The following is a 22,711-nucleotide window of genomic DNA, read 5'->3' on the forward strand; positions in this document are numbered from 1 at the left end:
CTTGTGCCTGTGGAAGTTGTGGGCGGGTTTAGACGGATTGAACACACGTGACCACTTGCCGGTTTTCCACTGTTTTAGTCCTCCTCTTGGGGTCCAGAAGTCTCTCGCTGACTCCCTGTATCCTCATAGGAGTGATGATAGGCAGTTCCCACCAGCCAGAGATGCCTGGAGTCCTATGTCCCCAGACTCACGGTGCCCAGATGCAAGGAAGCTGTTACACGGCTGCCATCTTGCTCCGCCTCCCAGTGTACGTTTTCTTTTGAGTGACAGGTTCTAAAAGTGTCAGTGAGGTAAAATGGGTAGATAGTGTGGGTGGGGTCTTCTTTGTAACTTTCTGGCCGTTTGTTCACTCAGTTGCTAAAGAGGACTCTAAGTCTCTGACTATAATTGTGTGTCTGTCTCGTCCCACTCTTAGTTCCAGCCGTTTTTTCTTCATGTATTTTGAAGCACTATTGTTAACCATATATATGCACAACTCTGGTTGTCCTGATGTCCCCTTCCTGCCTGTGGTGATATTCCTTGATCTGAGGTCTGTTTGATCTGATTTTAACATATCCACTCCAGTGTCTTTTACTATAGCACATCCTTTTTATCTTTTTACTCTTTAATCTTTTTTTTTTTTTTTTTTTGTAGAGACAGAGTCTCACTGTACTGCCCTCGGGTAGAGTGCCGTGGTGTCACACGGCTCACAGCAACCTCTTAACTCTTTGGCTTACGCGATTCTCTTGCCTCAGCCTCCAGAGCAGCTGGGACTACAGGCGCCCGCCACTTTACTCTTTAATCTATGTTTTTATGTTTACAGTGGATTTCTTGTAGGCAGCTCTTGTAGTTGGGTAACATGATGAGAACATTTACATTTATTGTAATCATTGCCGTGGCCGTTCAGGTTACTACTTTTGTTGTTTTCTCTCTTCCTTTTTTGCTCCTCTTTCCCCTCTTCCCTGCTTTCTTTTTAATTATTTGGATATTTTCAAATATTTTGTTTTCATTTTTCCATTGGCCTTTTGGCTATATTTCCTTCTATTATGTTTTAATGGCTGCTTTAAGAATTACAGCATAGGGCCGCACCTGTGGCTCAGAGGAGTAGGGCTCCGGCCCCATATGCCGGAGGTGGCCGGTTCAAACCCAGCCCCGGCCAAAAACTGCAAAAAAAAAAGAATTACACCATATGTACATAACCCTGCATAGTCTTCTTAGAGTTAATATTTACATACTCACCCCATCAGAGTCTAAGAGTTAATATTTTTTCATTTCAAGTAAAATACAAAAGTACAACCACATAGGTTGCCTTACCCTCCCACTTGTATGTTACAGCCATCATATTGAAAACCTCAATAGATAATGTTGTAACTCTTTTTTTTTTTTAGAGACAGAGTCTCATTTTATCATCCTCAGTAGAGTGCTGTAGCATTACAGCTCACAGCAACTTCCAACTCCTGGGCTTAAGCAATCCTCTTGCCTCAGCCCCCCCAGTAGTTGGGACTATAGGTGCCTGCCACAACACCTGGCTATTTTTTGTTGTTGCTGCAGTTTGGCCGGGGGCCAGGTTCAAACCCACCAACCTCAGGATATGGGACCGGAGCCCTACCTACTGAGCCACAGGCACCGCCCACAGTGTCATATAATTTTAACTCATATATGATCACTTAAGAGGTGAAAGTTGGGCCTGGGCTTGGTGGCTCATGTCTGTAATCCTAGCTCAGGAGTTCAAGACCAGCCTAAACAAGATGAGACCCCATCTCTACTAAAAATAGAAAAACTAGCTGGGTGCAGTGGCACTGGCCTCTGGTCCCAGCTATTGGGAGTCTGAGGCAGGAAGATTGATTGAGGATCACCAGGAGTTCAAGGTTACAGTGAGCTCTGAGGATGCCATTGCACTCCAGCCTGGACCACAGAGTTAGACTTAGTCTCAATAAATAAATAAATAAATAAAAAATAAAAGAGGTTAAAATAGTTTTAAAATCTACTCGTGTGTCCCCATTTCTCTCCACCTGCCTTCTAGAGTCCCGTGTTTCTTTCTGTGTTGTTTCTTCTGAGCCTGACAAACTTCCTTTAGCATTTCTCGTAGTGCACATCTACTGGGAAGACGTTCTCTTCGTTCTCCCTCAACTGAGAAAACTTTACCTTCATTTCCCAAAAGATAATTTAGTGGTCACGTAGTTCTGAAAAGTGCTTTAATGAAGAGATGCTGCTGCCTCCTCACCACCGTGGTTTTATTGTTATTTTTCAGCAGTGTGGGATGTGTTTGAAAGTGGTTTTCTTTGAATTTATGTTGTTTATGGTTCATTGAGTTTTTGAGTGTATAGTTTTGTTTTTTCCTAAATTTGTGAAGTTTCAGGCATCATTTATTCTATTAATTTGTTTGCTCTAATCTTTCTATTTCTTGACCTCCACTGCCTTGTTCCACAAGTCTCTGATGCTCCAATCATTTATTTCAGTTTTCTTTTCTTCCTAATCTTCTATTGAACAATTTCTACACCTCGGTCTTCACGTTTACTCTGTCCTCACCTACCCATTCCATTATCATTTGTTTCACATATTGTATTATTCAGTTCTGAAGTTCCTACTTATTTGATTTAAAAAAAAATTATGTTCTTCTGCTGAGAACTTCTTTCCCTCCATTTTTTTTTTTTTTTTTGTAGAGACAGAGTCTCACTTTACCGCCTTCAGTAGAGTGCCATGGCGTCACACGGCTCACAGCAACCTCTAACTCTTGGGCTTCCGCGATTCTTCTGCCTCAGCCTCCCAAGCAGCTGGGACTACAGGTGCCCGCCGCAACGCCCGGCTATTTTTTGGTTGCAGTTTGGCCGGGGCTGGGTTTGAACCCGCCACCCTCGGTATATGGGGCCGGCGCCCTACTCACTGAGCCACAGGCGCCACCGTTCCCTCCATTTTTTAAAGATATGTTTATCTCTCTGCCTCCTAGAGCATAATCATAAAAGCTGCTTTAAAATGTTTATCTGATATTTTCAACATCTGACTCATCTCAGGGTTGGCATCTATAAATTGTCTTTTCCCTTGAGAGTTGATGTCACTTTCCTAGTTCTTTGTATGTTGAATAATTTTGGATTGTACCCTGGCTGAGTATCATGTGGGGTCCTCTGGCGAGTGTTGAGTTTTGTGCCAGCAGGCCGTCAACCCGGTGAGATCTGTGCCATGGGTTCTGCCTCGCCCCACATTTTAATCTCATTTCCATTTTCAGAGCTGGTGCCCTGCTTTGGTTCCATCCCACAGGGCAGTCACACAGGACACCATCTGCGGCTTGAGTTGTGGTTGGGATGTTAACCTGGTCCGGGCCTTTTGTGCGTTAGCGGCCTTTTCCTTCTGCTCTCCCCACTCCTCAGCCCCCTACCTGCCCACACACCTCTGCTACCCTGCTGGGTCCCCTTTCCTTGGTTCCTCTGCCCAGAAAAACATGTTTCTGTCGTAGTCGACACTTGCACCATCTCTGTGTCTAGGACCATCCCTGGGGCAGCATCTGTGTCTAGGAAGGGAAGAGCGAGCCATCAGGGCAGCCTTGGTCCAGAGCAGGCCTCTCTCTCTGACTTCTATCCAGAACTCAGGAGTTTCTGTCTAAGTTTTGTCACGCTTACCCTGTGGCTACACAGCCAGGCCACCTGCAAGGCAGGGCCCCGAGACATACAAAAAACTAATCCAGGAAACTTGTTCTGTGGAGGAACTTCCCCAGGTTTCTGGTTACCTCAAAGTCTGGCTGCTGTTGGCGCTTTTGGTTCGATGATGGCTTCGTGAATTTTGTCAAGAGGAGTTTTTCAGTGCCAGCCTGAGGGAGCATCGATGCTGAGCTCACTTCTCATCCTGCGAGCAGTAGAAGCTTCTCAAGGCAGTTTTAGTTTACATTTCTCTGTCAGTGGGCTGAGATGGAACATCTTTTCATGTGTTTAAAGGCTGTTTTGATAGCTTTTCCTGTGAATTGGCTATCGTGTCTTTAGCCAATTTTTTCTCTTGGATCTTTAGTCTTCACTTAATTTTGAAAAGTTTATTTATTTATTTATTTTTTTAATGATATTAGGGTGCTATCTCTTTTGACATTCATGTAAAAAATTAAAAAAGAATTTGTGGTCAGAATTATCAATTTTTCTTTTACAGCATCTGAATTTTGAGTCGTAGCAAACCTTAACCTATAGCCAAGTTAAAAAGAATTCTTCAGCTCAGCGCCCGTAGCTCAGTGGTTGTGGCGCTGGCCACCTGTACCAAGGCTGACGGGTTCAAACCCAGCCCAGGCCTGCCAAACAACGACAACTGCAACAAAAAAATAGCTGGGTGTTGTGGCGGGCGCCTGTCATCCCAGCTACTTGGGAGGCTGAGGCAAGAGAATCACTTAAGCCCAAGAGTTTGAGGTTATTGTGAGCTGTGATGCCACGGCACTCTACCCAGGGCAACAACTTGTCTCAAAAAAAAAAAAAAAATGGGTCCCGGATCATTTGGAGTTTGTTTCTATGTGTGGTGTTCTCATACATCTCACTGTAAGATGTGGATCTGATTTTATCATTTTCTAATTGTCTATTTGTCCCAACACTCCTTGTTAAAAGGCCCATTTCTGTCCCAGTGATGTGAGATGCCATCTCTTCTATACATTAAACTTCCATGTGTGCTTGGGTTTATTTCTGGGTTTCTATTTCACTGATGTCTCTGAACACGAGTATTACATTTTTAATTTTAAAGACTCTAGTACATTTTAGTATCTGATAGGCTACTTTCTTTGTAGCTGTTTTTACTTCAATTTTTTTCTTCTGGGTTTTCTGCATTTTTGTTTAACCATTTGAATGTTAATACTAACTTGTCTAACTCCATAAAGAAGCTTTCTGGCCTCTCCATTGGAGTTTTGTTGAATTTATAAATTAGTCTGGGGAGAAGAGACATTTTCATGTTGATGCTGACTCGTCTTAGCTGAGAACAAAGAGTCCTTTTCCTTTGTTCCAGTCCTCTTTTGTGTCTTTTGGAAGTAAAGATAAATTTTGCCAAATTTTCTTCATGGAGATTTTGCATTTTGGGTGGGGGGTTGAGTTTACTCTTAAGTATTTTATCTTCTTTGTTATGAATGAGATTTTCTCTAACTGGTTGTTGTTTGTGTGCATGGATACTGATGAATTCTTTTTTTTTTTTTTTTGTAGAGACAGAGTCTCACTTTATGGCCCTCGGGTAGAGTGCCGTGGCATCACACAGCTCACAGCAACCTCCAACTCCTGGGCTTAGGCGATTCTCCTGCCTCAGCCTCCCGAGTAGCTGGGACTACAGGCGCCCGCCACAACGCCCGGCTATTTTTTAGTTGCAGTTCAGCCAGGGCCGGGTTTGAACCCGCCACCCTCGGTATATGGGGCCAGCGCCTTACTGACTGAGCCACAGGTGCCACCCAATACTGATGAATTCTTTATGGTACCTTTATATCCTGCTACCATGTTGAGGTTTTTTTCTTGTTTGATTCTGTTTTATCAGTGATCATCTAGGGATTTCCGTGCATACCATCATATCATCTGGAAGATAGTTTTTTGTTTTGTTTTTTAGTCTTCACCTGGTGTTGCCCAGGTTAGAGTGCAGTGCGTATTTTTTTTTTGCAGTTTTTGGCCGGGGCCGGGTTTGAACCCGCCACCTCTGGTATATGGGGCCTGCGCCCTACTCCTTGAGCCACAGGTGCCACCCTACAGTGCCGTATTTATAGGAAGGAAAGTGCTTCTCCTGCCTGAGCCTTCCAGATAGCTGGGACCACCCAAGTGCACCACCACAGCCAGCTAGAAGGTTATTTAATGTCTTGTTTTCCAATCACATGCCTCTACTTAACTTTTCTTATCTGGTTGCTTTTGCTTACATCTCTAGTGTAGTATTGAATGGTAGCAGAGATAGTAGGCATTCTAATCTTAGTGGGAATGTCTCTAATATTTCTTCATAAAGTAGTAAGTTTAATTTAGGACCAAGGGAGGGTGCATGTATATATTTAAGTCATTTTTAGGAAATCCACCAATTTCTTTTTGCTTAACTGTTTCAATTTAAAAAATGGGTATTGAGGGTGGCGCCTGTGGTTCAGTGAGTAGGGCACTGGCCCCATATACTGAGGGTGGCGGGTTCAAACCCAGCCCCAGCCAAAACTGTAACAAAAAATAGCTGGGCTTTGTGGTGGGCACATGTGGTCCCAGCTACTCGGGAGGCTGAGGCAAGAGAATCACCTAAGCCCAGGAGTTGGAGGTTGCTATGAGCTGTGACACCATAGCACTCTACTGAGGGTGACATAGTGACACTCTGTCCCCAAAAAAAAAAAAAAAAAAAAATTGGTGCTGAATGTTATCAAAGGCTTCTCAGCATCTATGGAGATAATTATATGCTTTTTCTCCTTAGATCTGTTCATACAGTATGTGACATTAATAGATTTCGTAATTGAACCAACCCTGCATTTCTAGGTAAATTCCACTCAGTCATCTTGTGGGTTTTTACTCTGTTGCCTAGACTACAGTGCAGTAGCGTCATCACAGCTCACTGCAGCCTCAAAGTCCCAGACCCAAGGGATCCTCCTACCTCAGCCTCCCAAGTAGCTAGGACTACAAGTGTGTACCACTATGCCCAGATGATTTTTAATTTTTTTGTAGAGATGGGGTATTGTTTTGTTGAGAATGATCTCTAACTCCCAGCTCCAGCAATCCACCATCCTCAGTGTTAGCATTATAGATCTGAGGTACAACACCAGGCCTCGTCATCAAGTTTTATTAGTGTGATAGTGGATTCTGTCTGCTAAAAGTTTCCTTACTATTATTTTGTTATTGATTTTAAATGTTTTTTAGAGATAAGGTCTTGTTCTGTTGGTCTAGGCTGGAGTAAAGTGGCCTGATCATAGCTCACAGCAACCTCAAACTCAGATCAAGGGATCCTCCTGCCTCGGCCTCCTGAGTGGCTGGGACCACAGGCATGTGCCACCATGCCGGGCTACTTTTATTTATTTAGTACATTTATATGATACTCATAACTGATATTTCTTCTTATCAAAATTTAAATAATCTCATAAAATCAGGTATATAGAGACTTGGAAAGCTGAGGGTAAAGCTACCAGGAGTGGCATTTTCTCCTGATTGAGGAGCTGACAGAGAAAAAGAGAGTGAGAGAAAACACCACTACAGAGAGGGTTCTGTAGTGTTCTTGGTCACACATTTATGGAGTTTCTGAAGGGCAGTGGAGATTACTGCCAGGCACAGCACGACCTCTGTGCAGACAAGTGAACTGTAGAAATTCATTACTACTCCACCAAGAAGCCCCCGTAAGAGTGGTTAACCTGGACACAGAAGTGTTGACTTGAAGTCTGGAGAGCATTTTACAAGAGTTGTGACCTGGACGGGGTACACCTCAGTGCACTTCCTTTCTGTTGCCTCAGTATTACCGGATTGAAGAATTGCTGCTGCTTGTTAGGAGGTTCATTTCATTTATCATTACTTCCAACTTCACCCTCAAAGCACTGAGAATGCCAAGTGGAGTATATTGAAGTAGACTTCAGTTTCTTTGCATCATTTCTGTATTCATTTTTTTAAATTCTTTCATAACCCTTTTGAGTGTTTTTTTTTGTTTGTTTGTTTGTTTGTTTTTTGTGGTTTTTGGCCGAGGCTGGGTTTGAACCCACCACCTCCAACATATGGGACTGGTGCCCTATCCCTTTGAGCCACAGGCACCGCCCACTTTTTGAGTGTTTTTTCACTAAATTAACATGGCTCAAATGAACCGCCCAGCTCCTGTAGAAGTCACATACAAGAACATGAGATTTCTTATTACACACAATCCAACCAATGCGACCTTAAACAAATTTATAGAGGAACTTAAGAAGTATGGAGTTACCACAATAGTAAGAGTGTGTGAAGCAACGTATGACACTACTCTTGTGGAGAAAGAAGGCATCCATGTTCTCGACTGGCCTTTTGATGATGGTGCACCACCATCTGACCAGATTGTTGATGATTGGTTAAATCTTGTAAAAATCAAGTTTCGTGAAGAACCTGGTTGTTGTATTGCTGTTCATTGTGTTGCAGGCCTTGGGAGAGCGTCAGTGCTCGTTGCTCTCGCGTTAATTGAAGGTGGAATGAAATACGAGGATGCAGTACAATTCATAAGACAAAAGCGGCAGGGAGCTTTTAACAGCAAGCAACTTTTATATTTGGAGAAGTATCGTCCTAAGATGCGGCTGCACTTCAAAGACTCCAATGGTCGTAGAAACAACTGTTGCATTCAATAAAACTGGGGTGCCTGATGCTGTTGCCTTGGAAGTAAAACTTGAGACAGAACTCCTTTTGTCATATGTACGTGTATTAGCCAACATGTTGGCTTGATTAATGAAGCTTCCACAGGAGTATTGTAAAGCAGTTGTACCAGGCCACAAGCTTAACAGAATTGCAACCTCTACATTTGGGTTATAGTCAACCTTTTTGGACACTAAGCAAAAGATTCTTGCTGTTGAGCATTTAAATGTGCTTATTATTTGTACCGATTGACCTTTCCTGAAATCATGCGGTATTACTGGGTTATGTCTTGTTTAAATCTATTCCCATGCCAGAATCTTATCGATATGTAAGAAATTTAGAAAGATTAGGTGCCAAAATACCCAGCACAATACTTGTATATTTTTAGTATCGTACAGAACTAAAATCCCAGGAACTATGAACACTCTAGACCTTATGTGGCTTATCCAGTCATTTCAGACATCGAAAGAAGGCCCTTGGGTTATTTGCCTGCTCACTTTATGTTTACATCTCCCACGTTTATACCAGTATACATCCGGTTTGCTCAGCCATTGATTTTTTTTTCTTTTGGATTTTTACCAGGTCTTAGAGTGATTATTTAATGTCTTTCTATAAATCTCATTTTGTGCTGTTATTAAAAAAACCTCCATTTTGAAAATCTGCATGGTACAGAAGCACATGTCTTTACTGTCTTTAGACAAAAAAAGCCTTACAGTTAATTTAATGTTTGCACTCTGAGGTGCAACTTAACAGGGAGGTCCTGAAAAAAGAATGGGAGGGACTATTAAATAATTTTAGCAAAATATTGCCTTTGTCTTGTGTAGGACATGTAGAAATACACTCTTTAATCTAGTAAATATTTTTTAAAAGGTAGAGATGCTTTGTTAATTGTAGCTAAAACAATTCTTAATCATAATTTCTGAAATTCTTGTAATTTTTTCCTCATACTTATCAGAAGTTGTTTACCAACTTTTTTTTGTTCAAAGAATGATTTTTTTTTTTTCCTTTTCTTCCCAACCTCTTGCAAAAAAAAAAAAAAAAATGGGTTTCAGGGGCGGCGCCTGTGGCTCAGTGAGTAGGGCGCCGGCCCCATATACCGAGGGTGGAGGGTTCAAACCCAGCCCCGGCCAAACTGCAACAACAACAACAAAAAAAATAGCCAGGCGTTGTGGTGGGCGCCTGTAGTCCCAGCTGCTCGGGAGGCTGAGGCAAGAGAATCACATAAGCCCAAGAGTTAGAGGTTGCTGTGAGACTCTGTCTCTACAAAAAAAAAAAAAAAAAAAAATGGGTTTCTGCTACTAAATTGAGCAGACATCTAATAAATATTTTATATATGCCTTTTGAGCTGTGTAACTTAATATTTGGATACTTGATAATTTGTTTTATTATGTAATTGATAAAATGGTGATGTGTGTTAATATTAGTTCAACCATATATTTATACTGTCTGGGAGTATGTGGTTATAGTTCTGTGGGAGAAATAATTTGTCAGTGTTCACCAGCTTGTAAAAACTTAGTGCAAGAACTTAAACATCTAAATAAATAATGAAATGCATTTATCATCCAAAAAAAAATCGGGTATATAGTGTTTTTTATTGTCATTTTAAAAATTTTGTGGTTTCCATAATTCCCCTAGCACCTAAGATGTTGTTTAATAAATGTTTTTTGATTTCTAGGTAGGAGGACCTTCTTTTTTATTTTGTTGATTTCTAGTTCAGCTGTACTGTGGCCACAGAGTCTTACTGATAACTATTTCTTCTTTATGAAACTTACTGATACTTCCTCGTGATTCAGTATGTAATCAGTTTTCACAGTCTCATTGCCCTGAGAGGAAGGTGTAGGCTCTGCTGTCAGAGTGTGAAGTCCCACACAGACCCTACTGTCTGTCCTGTTGGTTTTAATTGTCTGGGTCACTGTCTGCTCCACCCGACTTGTGCTGAGAATGACAGGTCACCTTCCCTCGTCACAGCAGGGTTCTTTCTGGGACTCCCTGCCTTCCCTACACTCTCTGCTCTCTACAGAGGGTTCTCTGCTATCCAGGACACAGGTATCCACGAGCGTTTTGTCTTCACTGTGAACCACAAGGAAGCATTAAAACCTGCTGGGCTTTTTGCTAGAATTCAGTTCTGATGCTAGTATTTGAACCCTGCTCTCTTATCCTTTTGCTTTTTGTGGACCTTTGCCCAACTCTGAATCCAACTTTTTGGATTCACTTTGTTTTGTATTTTTTCTAAATGAATTATTAATACAAATTCTGAGTCAGTAAGTAAATTCCAAGGTGAGTCCTTCAACGGATATGCGTGCTGTGAATATCTTCTCCCTGTCTAGCTCCATGTTCAACTTCCTCAGTGTGTCTTGATGAGAATTATGATTTTGAGCTTCATCCCTGTAAGACTGGAGCGTATTCATCTTCCATTCTGTAGAGTACTCTGTCGTGTAAACATACCAAGTTCATTCCTTTCTGCAGTGACAGCGTTCAGATTGTTTCTGGGTTTTGTCATTGTTTACAGTGCTACTGTGAACATTCTTGTGTGAGTCTCCTTCTGCACATGTGTGAGAATTTCTCCAGGGCATTTAAGAGTAGGGTCACTGAGTCACAGGTGCGTAAGAGCAGATTGTTTGCCAAAGTGGCCATTTCGTTCTAGGCTTCCTCTAGCCTGGGAACGGGGTTCCAGTGTTCTGTGTCCTTTATCAAACATTTGGCAGGCCATTTACTTTTTTGTGCTAATCTGCTAGGAGTCTAATTATATCATATTGTGGTTTGTACAGGCATTTCCAAGATTAATTAGGCTAAACTTCTTTGCATATGTTCATTGGGCATTTTTTTTTTTTTTTTTTTGTGAGACAGAGTCTCACTATGTTGCCCTGGGTAGAGTGCTGTTGTGTCACAGCTCACAGCAACCTCCAACTCTTGGGCTCAAGTGAGTCTCTTGCCTCAGCCTCCCGAGTAGCTGGGACTACAAGTGCCAGCCACAATGCCCAGCTATTTTTTGTTGTTCTTGTTGTGGTAGTTGTCATTGTTGTTTGGCAGGCCCTGGCCAGGTTCGAACCTGCCAGCTCCAGTGTATGTGGTCAGCATCCTAGCCGCTGAGCTACGGGCACCGAGCCCATTGGGCACTTTTTTTTTTTAGATGGAGTTTCAAGCTGTCACCCTGGGTTGAGTGCCGTGGTGTCATAGCTCACAGCAACCTCTAACTCTTGGGCTCAAGCGATCCTCTTACTTCCTTTTGTTTATTTTTAGTAGAGGTGGGGTCTCGCTTTTGCTCAGGCTGGTCTCGAACTTGTGAGCTCAAGCAATCCACCTGCTTCAGCCTCCCAGAGAGCTGGGATTATAAGCGTGAGCCGCCACACCTGGCCTTTCATTGGGCGTTTGTGTTGCTTGTGAAATACCTGTTGAAGTCTTTTGCCTGTTTTTCTTTCTGGTGTTTTCTTTTGTATTGCATTGATCTGGATATTCTGGATAAGAGTCCAGTGTGGACTTGTCTTTCTCCACCCCCAGCATGCTTTTATATTTTTAAACCTACAGAAAAGTTGCAAGCATAGTATAATAAATGTCTGCATACCTTTCACCCGAGTGCCCTAGTTGTCAGCGTTCTGCTACGTTCGCAGTACTTCTCTGTGTATTCTTCTGCAGATAGGTCGAGGGCAAGAAACATTTGAAAACAGCAAACATTGTGGCATTTCACCATAAATACGTCAGGCCGTAGCTCCTAGGAATGAGGACATTCTTCTACATAAAGCACTCTATCCTTCCCAAGAAAATTAGTAGTTCTGTGTTTTCTACAGTCCCCGAATGTCCCCACATATTTCTTATAGCACTTCCTCTTAGGATCCAGGATCTGAGCTGATCCAGGGTCCGAGGCTTGGGCTGCATTTGTCTGTGATGCCTCTTTAGTCTCTTTTCACTGGAAGAGCTGCCCTGCTCTTTGCTTCTGTTGTTTCTCTTGAGATTGACCGTGCCCAGCGTGCCATCACCTGGATGCATCTGGCTGTCTCCCCGTGGCTGGATTCAGGCTGAGCGTGGTTGGCACCAGTGCATAGCGTGCAGCCGTGTCGTCTTACGGCATCACATCAGGAGACAAGTAACGCTAGTTTGTTTACCACTAGCCGTGCCAACTTCGATCAGCGGTGAAGGTGGTGACAGCCAGATGTCTCCATTGTAAGTGTGCATTTCTCTGCTGTGATTAGTAAACATTCTGGAGAGTAACACCTTGGCACAATGCAAATCTCCCATTTCTCAACCACCTTTCACCAGGTTGGATCCTTGTCTGAATCTCTGTGCTGATTTTCAGTCTCTTGCTTCCTGCCATCCTCCCAGCTCTCTTTTTATTTCTTTAAGAACATTACACGTCTTTATTGGATGTCTCTGGGACTTTGCTCTGTGGGTCTGGTTCTGCTTCCCGTTGCTTCTGGTGGCTCTCACACATGGTGCCACACTTCCTTGTTTGTTTTTGTGATTTTTGACCATGAACCTGAATTTCTTAGGATTTTGTCTCTGAATTCACTGAAGGTGGGTTCCTTTTGAGAAGACTGACTAAAGTTTGTCTCCCAGAGTGGTGTGACTTAGGGCTGATCCTGGAGGGCTGGTGTTCTTCCAGCACCTGGGGTTTTGGTTTAACTCATTCAGATGACTCTGATCTGAATGAGTCTGGCCTTGTGGGTCCCGTCTTCATGGGGGCTCTCCTGTGAGACAGGGCACTGTGGAGGGCCCTCAGCTTTGTCTGTGCAGCCACAGAGGCCACCAGAACGAGAAATTCAGGTCATTAGTGCCTCAGACGCCCACAGGGCAGGCCTCACAGGCCCTGCTGGGTTGGGCTTTTACCTCAAGTTAGGCCTCTGACAATCTGAGACTTTTTGCCAACTTAATGATGCATTAAAGATTTTTTTGTGTTTTTTTTTTTATTGTTTATAGACAGGATCTGGCTCTGTCACCCAGGCTGGAGTGCATGGATGTGATTGTAGCTCACTACAAACTCCGATTCCTTGGCTCAAGTGATCCTCCCACCTCAGCCTAAGGAACACCTGGGGCTATGGGCGCATTCGCCTGGCTTTTTTTTTTTTTTGTAGAGACAGTCTCACTTTACTGCCTTCGGTAGAGTGCCATGATGTCACAGGACTCACAACAACCTCTAGCTCTTGGGCTTCCGCGATTCTCCTGCCTCAGTTTCCCGAGCAGCTGGGATTACAGGCGCCCGCCACAACGCCCGGCTAACGCCTGGCTTTTTTATTTATCCACACGTTCAGTTGTTTTAGCAGGGAGGGCCAATCCTGGGCATCTGCTCTTGCAGGTTGTGGGGTGAAGGGGCTTGAAGGACCCCTTGGGGGTTTCTGTGCCCTCATCTGCCTCCAGCAGGGGCCAGAGTCCTGTGGAGGTGCCGGCAGCCTGGGGGTTGGGGGGCAGTGGGCAAGCAGGGCAGTGCCCAGCTCTCCACACAGGGGATCCTCAAGTTGGCTCTCTTGCTGGTGTTCTTTGCTGTTTTCCACACTGCTTCAGTGAGCAAAAATAGGACAGAGCTTGGTGGTGGGGCTGCTCATGGGTGGTGTGGCCCAAGGCAGGTCCGGTGCCCAGGCATACTTACAGCCCATCTGTGGGGAGGCGTGGGGCGGCCACCCGAGAATGTCTTGAGTAGGGATTGGTGTTTCTGGGCGCCAGCCACTGCCTTGGCCCTGCCCCACCTGCCCTGGGTCACAGGGGTCTGTCTGCCCCCATGAAGACCCCACTGTTGTGGGCAGGTGTGTGCTGCTGGGCGTCTGTGTGTCTGTCCTCCCTCCCTCAAGAGGGGTTCCTTGGATTGCCATGGTGAGTGCCAGCCTGCCCGTGGGGCAGGGGTGGGTTTGGGTCCCCACCCCCTGAGGAGAGCCCTGAGGCCAGCAAGCTGCTGTGGCATGTGGCAGAGGCTCTGGCTGCAGGGCGGCCCAGGGCCTACAGGGCTTTCAGGGGCACCTGCCGCCTTGTTGGGATGGGTGTCCCAATTGTGTCCAATTGTCTGCTGTATTTTGTGTTAAAGACATCTGGAAGAGCAGCAGACTCTGAGGGTGTGGTCTGTGGACCAAGTCTCCTGTTCCTTTGCCCCTGAGAGGACATGGCCAGGTGGCAGCAGGCCGCTGGTGGTGCACACGGCCTTGCACAAGTCTCCTCGGCCTCTGCTCTCAAGGCCTGGGGCTAGCTGAGATAGGAGAAGGCAAGATCCTCAATTAGATTAATGAAGAATAATTAGATGTCATAAATCAAGCTATCCTAGGATATTGTCATGGGAAAAATATGTAAGTAGAATTAATTAGTTTTCAAATAAAGCGCTTATTTTAATTGCTTGAAATGATGGAGCCCTTAATTGCAATGCATCATTTTGGCCTGAGCATTTTGGTTGTTGTAACAACGTGACGAGTTTGTTCCCCACAGTTCTGGGGAAACAATAGGAGAACTTGATTTCATCACCCCAGAATGAGCCTTCTGCTGGTGAGGTTCTGGAAACTCCTGCCAGGCCACAGGCAGGTAGCAAGTGGGGGCCAGGCTTTGGCTGGCACTGCCTGAGGCCACCGTGCTCTGTGTGTGTGTGTGTGCACGCACGTGCGTACCTGGGTATGTGTGTCTGCGTGAGTGCACGTGAGAATGTGTGCATGGGTCTGTGTGTGTGTCTGCATGACAGTGTGTGCATCTGTGTGTGTGCGTGGGTCTGTGTGTGTCTGCGTCACAGTGTGTGCATCTGTGTGTGTGCGTGGGTCTGTGTGTGTGTCTGCGTGACTGTGTGCATCTGTGTGTGTGCGTGGGTCTGTGTGTGTGTGTCTGCATGACAGTGTGTGCGTGGGTCTGTGTGTGTCTGTGTGACAGTGTGTGCATCTCTGTGTGTGCGTGGGTCTGTGTGTGTCTGTGTGAGTGCATGTGAGAGTGCGTGCATGGGTCTGTGTGTGTGTCTGCGTGACAGTGTGTGCATCTGTGTGTGTGCGTGGGTCTGTGTGTGTGTCTGCGTGACAGTGTGTGCATCTGTGTGTGCGTGGGTCTGTGTGTGTGTCTGCGTGACAGTGTGTGCATCTGTATGTGTGCATGGGTCTGTGTGTGTGCCTGCGTGACAGTGTGCACGTCTCTGTGTGTGCATGGGTCTGTGTGTGTGTCTGTGTGACAGTGTGTGCGTCTGTGTGTGTGCGTGGGTCTGTGTGTGTGTGTCTGTGTGACAGTGTGTGCGTCTGTGTGTGTGCGTGGGTCTGTGTGTGTGTCTGTGTGACAGTGTGTCTGTGTGTGTTTGTGCGTGGGTCTGTGTGTGTGTCTGCGTAACAGTGTGTGCGTCTGTGTGTGTGCATGGGTCTGTGTGTGTGTCTGTGTGCGTGCAATGTAAGAGTGTGTGCATTTGTGTGTGTGCATATGTATATAACAGTGTGTGTGAGTATATGCCTGTGGGTTGTGTCCTTTGCATGAGTTATATGTGTGTTGCCTTTGTGCCCGTATGTGCCTGTGTGGCACTGGTCTACATCCAGTTTTTGTCCACGTCTGCACTGCACATGGGAGCCTCTGGACCTGGGGGTAGGGAGCTACCAGCATCCTGGCCCCAGAGCATCCCTGCTAGGCTGAGGTGCTCCCTGGGTCTGCATCTGTGGGCTCCTCATGGCTGGGGCCCTGCAGCCCTGTGCCCACGAGCAACCTGTCCCTCTTACCTGTGGGCACCACACAGCAGCCTGCGGTATCTGCAGACCTGTCCTCCACACCAGCCGGGCCACACTTGGCCTTGTCACAGGCTCGGCAGCAACAATGGGTCCTGGGAGCTGTGTGTGTCAGATCTCTCCACTCCCTGGGGAGCTGCCCTTGTTTTTGGGGAAGGATCAGTTGACTTTAGGCAAAGGTAGAGAGGTTTTTAGGCTGAAATCCCCACCTCCACCTCCCAAAAAAAGAAAAGAAAAAAATGGGACTTGGCAGTTTGTAAAGTGCAACGCAGGACCTCATTGTTCTCTTTGGAACCCTTGAGACTGGCAGGGGTGGGAGGCACAGTGGTAGCCCCTGAGGTTTCTTGACAGGAAAGGAAGACCCTCTGCCCTGTATTCCCATCCCTAGACCCTTCCCAAGCTTGGCCCAGCCCTGTTCCCACTACTGTCGCCTGGTCAAGGCCCCAGATGGCCCCTGCCCAGGCTCCGGCCGCTGCCCACCACCGGCTTGCGAGGCCCCAGCCACCAATATGGGACATTGCTTAGATGTTTTGAGTAGAGCCCCAGTAGAGCTACTCCTGGGATGGGTCCATGAGGGGAGGGCTAGGGCTTGGCAGTGGAGGATATGGCAAAAGGGATGCCATTGAGATACCCGCACCCTGAGGGGACCTGGGAGAGGAGACTGGATTTGTCCGAGGTGGGGGTGCTCCCATGGGAGACACTGGAGGGCGCTGGTGTGCAGGTAGCCAGAATGGGTGAGTGCTGGAGTGGACAGTGGTCGGATCTGGGGGCCTGGAGGGCGAAGGCAGCAGGGTACAGGTATCATGGAGGCCAGTGGGGAGCTCTCCACCAGGCATCAGGGGCCAGAATGCCTGAGGGAGGGTTGGGGGCTGCTGTGCCCACCCAGGGATGGCACAAGTTGAGCCCAGGGTGGTATAGATGGCAACAGCCAGGATGGTGAGAGTGTTGGCATCTGGGTGGGTGGGGTGCCTAGATTTCAGGTGGGAACAGCAGAAGAACCCAGCAGTGGGGGAAGTGTGGGCTCCATTTCCGTGCGGAAAAGCTCCTTTGGCAGCCACAGGGCTGTTCAGCAGCACTTGGGGAGCAGGGGGGGTCCACCAGGAGGCAGGGGCTCAGACACCTGCCTGCCTGAGCTGCCTTCCTGGAGGATGATGGGGGTGGTGCTATCGCTTAGTGTCTTCCCTTGGCTCCCAGGTGACTGCGCCCTGCCCAGCATGTCGACCCCCCTCCCGCCACCACCACCAGACCCCCAGTTTGTCCTTCGAGGCACCCAGTCACCGGTGCACACGCTGCATTTCTCCAGAGGAGCCCAGGCCCAGGGGTGCCTGCTCCTCTTCTCAGGGTGAGTAGCTGCTGCCCAGCCGCGGGGTCATGGGCCAGCCCAGAGCCCGCACTCATCTGGGAGTGCTGGCAGAGAGGCCTGGTGCCTGTCAGCTGGGGGAGCACGGACACAAAGGAGCTTCCCTGAGTGTGTTCCCAAGGCGGCCCCTCCCTCTCCAGAGAACCGCTGCTAGTGTGCCCCTTGGTTCTAATGGCCAACTTTTAATGCTACCAAATGAGATGCCTGTGTTTGCAATGTGGCTGAGAACACACCTGCCGCACCCTCCTGCTGACGCCCCTGCTTACCTGGAGCAGGTCTGAAACGCCCCTCTTATCTGGAACAGGTCTCAGAACGGGCTGGTGCACATCTGGAACCTGCAGACGCGGAGGGCAGCTGCTACCCTGGACGGCCATGGGGGCCACTGTGTGACCTGGCTGCAGACGCTACCCCAGGGGCACCAGCTCCTCAGGTGGGTCCCTAAGTGTGCCGGAGCAAGTGATGAGCTGGGGTGACCAAGAGGGGCCAGCCGCGCAGTGGAGGGGGTAGGCCCTGCCTTCATTGTGAACTCCACCACCTCCACCAGCTTCTCCAGGCTCTGGAGAAGGCAGAGCTGCCAAGTGGCCCTCAGGAAGCCAGTGTTGGGCCATCTGAGGAGATGGTGGAGAGGGCCAGGCCTTCAGAAGGGCACTAGTTGTGGCTTGGGGAATGGGGCAGGCTTGCAGTCCATGGGCAAGGGGAGGGGACATGTGGAGGCTCAGAGACTGAGAACCTGTCCTGGCTAGATGTCCTCATTGGTATGGGGCCCCCAAGACTGAGTTCAGGCCTCTCCATGGTACAGCCTCTGCCTCCACACCAAGAGGCCCATGTTCCAGTCTGACAACGGCCCTTGCAGGACAGCCTCCCTGGCCAGGGTGCCAGCCCCTGTTTGGGAAGCCAGTGGCCCCCACTGTGCACATGGGTGCAGCTGTAGGGGCACTGGCACCTCTAGTCAGAGAGACCCTGTTATCTGGGTGTGGGCCTGGGGTCCCCAGGGTAGCCAGCAGTGTAATAGGCAGGGGCTGCCTTTTTCGGCTGGTGCCGTCACCACAGCAGCCTTATAGAGCTGTCAGGGCCTGGACAGCAGGCTGGAGGTGGCCAGGAAGTAGCAGGAAGGGGCAGATGGGTGAGGAGCTTCCCCAGTTGCCAGGGGGTGGGACAGCCAGGGCATGCAGGACATGGAGGGCCTGTGGGAGCTGGCACAATGTCCTCCTCTGGGGCCTTTGTCCTCAATCACAGTGACATATACCCTTGCATAACGGTCACTGCCAACAGCCCAGGAGTCCACCAGGTCCACAAGCCATTCCCTGAGCAGCCTCTGCCTGCTCACAGGCCTACTGCTGTGCCCTGGGATCTGCTGTCCTCTGTGCCTAGGGCACACATGTGCCACAGCCTTTGCCGCCTAGTGCTCCAGAAGGACAGGCCTGTTTTCTTGCTCTGGACTCAGTCCTGGGACACTGAGGCATTGTGCGGTCTAGTCCCTAGAGTAAGAGGCCTGTCTTGACCCCATCAGTCTGGGGAACACTGGGCGGTGGGCATGGCCATACTTCCACGGTCCCTACACCCGGAAGATGACTATCCCAGCGCGTGGATGGGCCCCAGGGCCCGCGTGCTTGCCAGGCCTTGCAAGACCTTGCTACTTCCGGGCCAGGCAGGCCCAGCCCCTCACCCTCCAGGAGGAGAGGGGCCTCCTGATTGTCAGAGCCGACATGGCTCCCGCACCGCTGTGCCAGTGCATGGGGTGGGGCCATCTGCAAGCCTTTCTCCTGAGCGTCCAGCTAAGGTGGAGGCCCTGAGGGAGTCCCTGCTCACCCACAACTGAGCAGTGGGAGGTGCACTCGGAGGGCAGCCTGGGAGCCAGCGTTTGAGGTCCGCAGGTGGCATGCGGCTCTGGAATGCACAGGTGCGTTTACGTTGCACTAGAGCCCACGGCCCCACCAGCCCGCGCTCAGCTGTGTTTGGAAGCAGAGTCTCTCCAAGTGGCCCTTGAAGAGGGCGGTCACTTTCATGTCCAGAGAAGGTGAGAGGACGCCCCAGTCCTGCCCTCATGCCAAGGACGCACCTGTGCCCTTGACAGCCACCTCAGCAGGGTTTCTTCCACCTTTTTGCTTGTGAACTGTGGCATACTTTCTGAAGAGTGGGGGCGAGTGTACAGAGCGTTGTGTCTGCTGAGTGAGCACTTGAGCAGCCAGCAGAGTGGGCAGCAGAGCGGTTCAGGAGGCCCGCAGGTCCCATAAGGCTGCTGACCCCTCCGCGGAGGTGGTGCCCCTGTTCTGGGAGGCGGCCCCATGCCCTGTTCTTGCTTTCCCACCTAAATCGTCTCTACAAAGCGTAGACTAGTCTTGTCTGCTTTTTCTTAATAATGGAGCCCTAAGAAATAGCTTCCTCTGTGTCTGCTGTCTGTGACCGACCTCATCTCTCTGAGGTTGGCTTTATTGCATGCCGCCACAGTGGGTTGCGGTTCTCTGTGTGGTGCCCCCCTGGGTGTGCCGTGTTGCCCACTTGCACTCCTGCCGGCAGAGACCCAGTGTTCACTGGGAGCTGTCACGGACGCAGCAGCTGAGAAGACCTGTCCTGGTCTCCCAGGCCCCAGTGCGCATGCGTCTGGGCACAGCATCAGTGGGATGTGTCGGAAGGCACCGGTCTGTATGCCTGAGGCAGGAGCACCTCACCCCTTCAGTGCCGCCGGGCGCGGGTGCTTCTAAGTGTGGCCTAACTGGGGTTGTCTGGTCACTACACGATGACTGTCCTCTTTATGTCTGTTGGTCACTTGAATAAGCTCTCTCTGAGATGCCGCCAGGCTCCATGTGTCTGTCGGCTCACCCGCTTTCCCCTCACTGAAGGGTAGGGGCTCTTCCTGTGTTCGGTCACTCTGTGTCTTTTTTTTTTTGGCTGGGGCTGAGTTTGAACCCACCACCTCCAGCATATGGGACCGGCACCCTACCCCTCTGAGCCACAGGCGCCGCCCCACTCTGTGTCTTGGCTTACTTCTCCAGCATGGTGGCTTTTGCATTTTCTTTTTTTACCAGTGTCTTTAGTAGACAAAGTTTCTCATCTTAATGGAGTCAGGTTGGCCAGGCTTTCCCTTTATGGTGAGTGGTTTTGTGTCTTCCGGGGAGGCTACATCAAGATTGGGGAGCCTTCTCCCCATCTGGCAGGAGCTTCTCTGTTGCTCCTTGTGTCCAGGACACACTGCGGGTGTTTCCACGTGGACACACCATGGCAGCCTTCCCTTCTCTCGTTTCCCTCATGTGGGGGGTGGAGGGTGCCAGGTGGCTACGGATGCAGTAGGGCCGAGCACATTAGTAGGTATCTGGAGGACAGCAGGGGCGAGGCTTTCCTGTCAAGAGACAGGAATTACCCGCAGGGAAGGCAAGAAAGACCCTAAAGAGGTTGGGCTATAGCTGGAGAGCTCAGGGGAGGTCCTGGGGCTAGCATTAGACGCACAAGGATGTGCATGGGACAGCTGCCTGAATGGGCCGGGTGGGGTGTGGTTTGTGGGGGGCTTTGCATGTATGTATGATGCGTGTGTATATATGTTGTGTGTGCTGTATGTGATGTGTGCACATGTATAGTGTGGCATGTGGGTGTAATTTTGTGTGTAGGTGTTTGTGTGTGTGTGTGGTGTGGGTGTGTGTGTAGGTGGGGGGCAGTGTGGGTGTGGGTGTGGAGTGTGCATGGGGGGTGTGTGGGCGGAGGTATGTATATGTGTATATGGGATGGGCATGGGGTGTGTGTGTTGCTTGGGGGTGTGGGTGTGGAGTGTGGGCATGGGGTGTGTGTGTTGCGTGGGGTGTGGAGTGTGGGCATGGGGTGTGTGTGTTGCGTGGGGGTGTGGAGTGTGGGCATGGGGTATGTGTTGCGTAGGGGTGTGGGTTGTGTGTGTGTTGCGTGGGGTGTGTGTTGCGTAGGGGTGTGGGTTATGTGTGTGTTGCATGGGGTATGTGTTGTGTAGGGGTGTGGGTTGTGTGTGTGTTGCGTAGGAGTGTGGGTTGTGTGTGTGTTGCGTAGGGGTGTGGGTTGTGTGTGTGTTGCGTGGGGTGTGTGTTGTGTAGGGGTGTGGGTTGTGTGTGTGTTGCGTGGGGTATGTGTTGCGTAGGGGTGTGGGTTGTGTGTGTGTTGCATGGGGTGTGTGTTGCGTGGGGTGTGTGTTGCGTAGGGGTGTGGGTTGTGTGTGTGTTGCATGGGGTGTGTGTTGTGTAGGGGTGTGGGTTGTGTGTGTGTTGCGTGGGGTGTGTGTTGTGTAGGGGTGTGGGGTGTGTGTGTGTTGCGTAGGGGTGTGGGTTGTGTGTGTGTTGCGTAGGGGTGTGGGTTGTGTGTGTGTTGCGTGGGGTATGTGTTGCGTAGGGGTGTGGGGTGTGTGTGTGTTGCGTAGGGGTGTGGGATGTGTGTGTGTTGCGTAGGAGTGTGGGTTGTGTGTGTGTTGCGTAGGGGTGTGGGGTGTGTGTGTGTTGCGTAGGAGTGTGGGTTGTGTGTGTGTTGCGTGGTGAGTGGCTGTGCTTCCTGTTCATCTGCAGCAGTGGTGACCTGTGACAGGGAGCACACCGGCACCCAATCTTGGTTTCTAAACATATCCCTGTACCAGAAGGAGGAGGGTCCCTGGAGAGATGGGCAGAGGTTGTGTGTGGGTCTGGGTGTCGGTGTGACATCAGCTCACTAATCAGATGAGGGGAAGCAGTGACTTTGCTAGGCTGGACCTGGCAGGCACCATCTTGACCAGGCTCTTGGGCCCACGCCCACAGGGTGGGCAGGTAACCACATGCCCTCAGGCACAGTAGCTCAGGACGTATGGCCTCCTCACGGGTGGGAGCCGTGCAGGGCAGCGGCTCATGGGCCTACACAAGAGGCACAGTGTCCATGGGGCCCCTGTGGTTTGGGCAGGTGACCCTGTCTCTGGAGAGTTGTGCAGCGCTGCTGGGGTCTGCAGGAGGGGCACGGGGTGTGCCGCCAGGAGAGCGGGGCTGTGGCGCGAGAGGGTACAGGGACCTCCTGTTGCTCTCATGGCTGTCCTGTGACTTCAGAACTGATTCAAAATAAAAAGCTCCTTGGCGATGGCGTTAGTCCTTGGCCCACTGCTGGTGCAAGCCATGCCCCTCCACGTGCGGGGATAACCCCCACTACCTTCACAGGGCCGTCTGAGCCTGCCCTCACATGGCCCCCCAGGCCTGCAGTTCTTAGTCCCCAGATGTCTGGCCTCATTTTCAGCATCAGTTTGGCAGGTTCTCCAAAGTCCGTGCAGAGATTGGGTTGAGATTGTGTTGCCCAGTTCAGCCTGGGGAGTGTGGCCCTCTGCGGTTCTGAGCTCTGTGGCAGGGCATTTTCTTTTCTTTTCTTTCTTTTTTTTTTTTTTTGTAGAGACAGAGTCTCATTGTACTGCCCTCGGTAGAGTGCCATGACGTCACACAGCTCACAGCAACCTCCAGCTCTTGGGCTTACGCGATTCTCTTGCCTCAGCCTCCCGAGCAGCTGGGACTACA

The 22,711-nt window shown here is 49.2% G+C and overlaps 2 protein-coding genes across 4 annotated transcripts in view; both read left to right on the plus strand.

Annotated features, from left to right (window-relative positions):
* Positions 1-22,711, plus strand: part of GNB1L (G protein subunit beta 1 like) — a 68,653-nt gene that overhangs the window by 22,942 nt on the left and 23,000 nt on the right. For all 3 annotated transcript variants that reach the window (XM_053588807.1, XM_053588804.1, XM_053588805.1), the window contains exons 3-4: positions 17,072-17,219; positions 17,542-17,667. In XM_053588807.1, coding sequence (XP_053444782.1) covers positions 17,092-17,219; positions 17,542-17,667 — 254 coding nt within the window. In that variant the 5' untranslated portion in view covers positions 17,072-17,091. The remainder of the gene's footprint in view (positions 1-17,071; positions 17,220-17,541; positions 17,668-22,711) is intronic.
* Positions 7,674-9,788, plus strand: LOC128584018 (protein tyrosine phosphatase type IVA 1-like). The gene has a single exon (XM_053588810.1). It carries the CDS (start codon positions 7,700-7,702, stop codon positions 8,219-8,221), a length of 522 nt encoding a protein of 173 aa, XP_053444785.1. The 5' UTR covers positions 7,674-7,699; the 3' UTR covers positions 8,222-9,788.

The sequence above is a fragment of the Nycticebus coucang genome, chromosome 4, assembly GCF_027406575.1.
Source record: "Nycticebus coucang isolate mNycCou1 chromosome 4, mNycCou1.pri, whole genome shotgun sequence".
Classification (NCBI taxonomy): Eukaryota; Metazoa; Chordata; class Mammalia; order Primates; family Lorisidae; genus Nycticebus; species Nycticebus coucang.

Bases quoted from the DNA above. Each gene is read 5' to 3' on its own strand.
- LOC128584018 (XM_053588810.1), top strand. From the start codon at position 7,700: ATGGCTCAAATGAACCGCCCAGCTCCTGTAGAAGTCACATACAAGAAC.